Source organism: Antrostomus carolinensis, unplaced genomic scaffold, assembly GCF_000700745.2.
Source record: "Antrostomus carolinensis isolate BGI_N321 unplaced genomic scaffold, ASM70074v2 scaffold9494, whole genome shotgun sequence".
Classification (NCBI taxonomy): Eukaryota; Metazoa; Chordata; class Aves; order Caprimulgiformes; family Caprimulgidae; genus Antrostomus; species Antrostomus carolinensis.
Genome location: NW_010311561.1, coordinates 20,275 through 21,107, shown reverse-complemented (window position 1 = coordinate 21,107; position 833 = coordinate 20,275). Strand labels below are relative to the sequence as shown.

The 833-nt window shown below is 62.2% G+C and overlaps 1 protein-coding gene across 1 annotated transcript in view; it reads right to left on the bottom strand.

Annotated features, from left to right (window-relative positions):
• Nucleotides 1-313: 313 nt before the first annotated feature.
• The window catches only part of NLRC3 (NLR family CARD domain containing 3), a gene marked incomplete at its 5' end in the record, with an annotated part of 11,168 nt that continues 10,648 nt past the window's right edge, over nucleotides 314-833 (bottom strand). The window contains one exon of the mRNA XM_010166772.2: nucleotides 314-404. Coding sequence (XP_010165074.2) covers nucleotides 314-404 — 91 coding nt within the window. The remainder of the gene's footprint in view (nucleotides 405-833) is intronic.

Genomic DNA, 833 nt, shown 5'->3' with positions numbered 1-833 from the left:
GGCTGGTATGTGGGATCTGCCCCCTCCTCCCTCCTCTCTCCATCTCACTCATTCCTTGAAGCTCCCCCAGGGCCGGGATGAACAGGGACGTGGTCACACACCCCCCAGCTTTCAACACTAGTGAGTCTTGACCCTCCTGCACTGCTGATCCAGAGGCCCCAGGTCCTCCTGGGCCGTGCTGGGGAGCTCAGGAGCTCTCCTTGCCCCAGCTCTCCTCCCCGAGATGGACGGGTGAAGGGATGAGCAGCTCCCTGCAGAACCACCCTGGTCCAAGGGACCCACCAGGCCCCCTCCTCGCTGGGGCCAGGCACCCTCACACGTCCACAACGCAGTCGGGTGAGTTTGTCCGGATGGCGTCGGAGATCATCTTGGCTCCCGAGTGGCCAATGCAGTTCCCCTGCAGACTGGGAGCAAAGAGGAGTTCAGGCTTGGACACGAGGCAGAGCAGGATCCTTGCTGAGTACATGATGCTCCCCAGCTTTGCACCAACATCACCTGCGCCCTCCCCACGCCATCCAGGAGCTCTGGGTCACAGGGGACTCTGGGTTTGAGAGCCCAGAGGCAGCCAAGTGAGAAGCTGGAGAAAGCCCCTGGAGAGCTGGAGGGGCTGAGCCAGCCCGTCCCTGTGATCTTTTGGAGAGTATTTGGCTTTTGAGGAAGTTCTTCACCCCAGAGGCATCCCCAGAGAGCAGCTGTGGGGTCTGGAGCTGTGCAGGGATGGTGGCTGTCACACCAGGAGGAGCATAGGGTGCCCTTGCCCCCTGCCCCATCGGGGAAGTCCCTGTAGGGCAGCCAGGGATGGGCAGTGCCAGTGGTGGGGAAGGTCCCTTGAT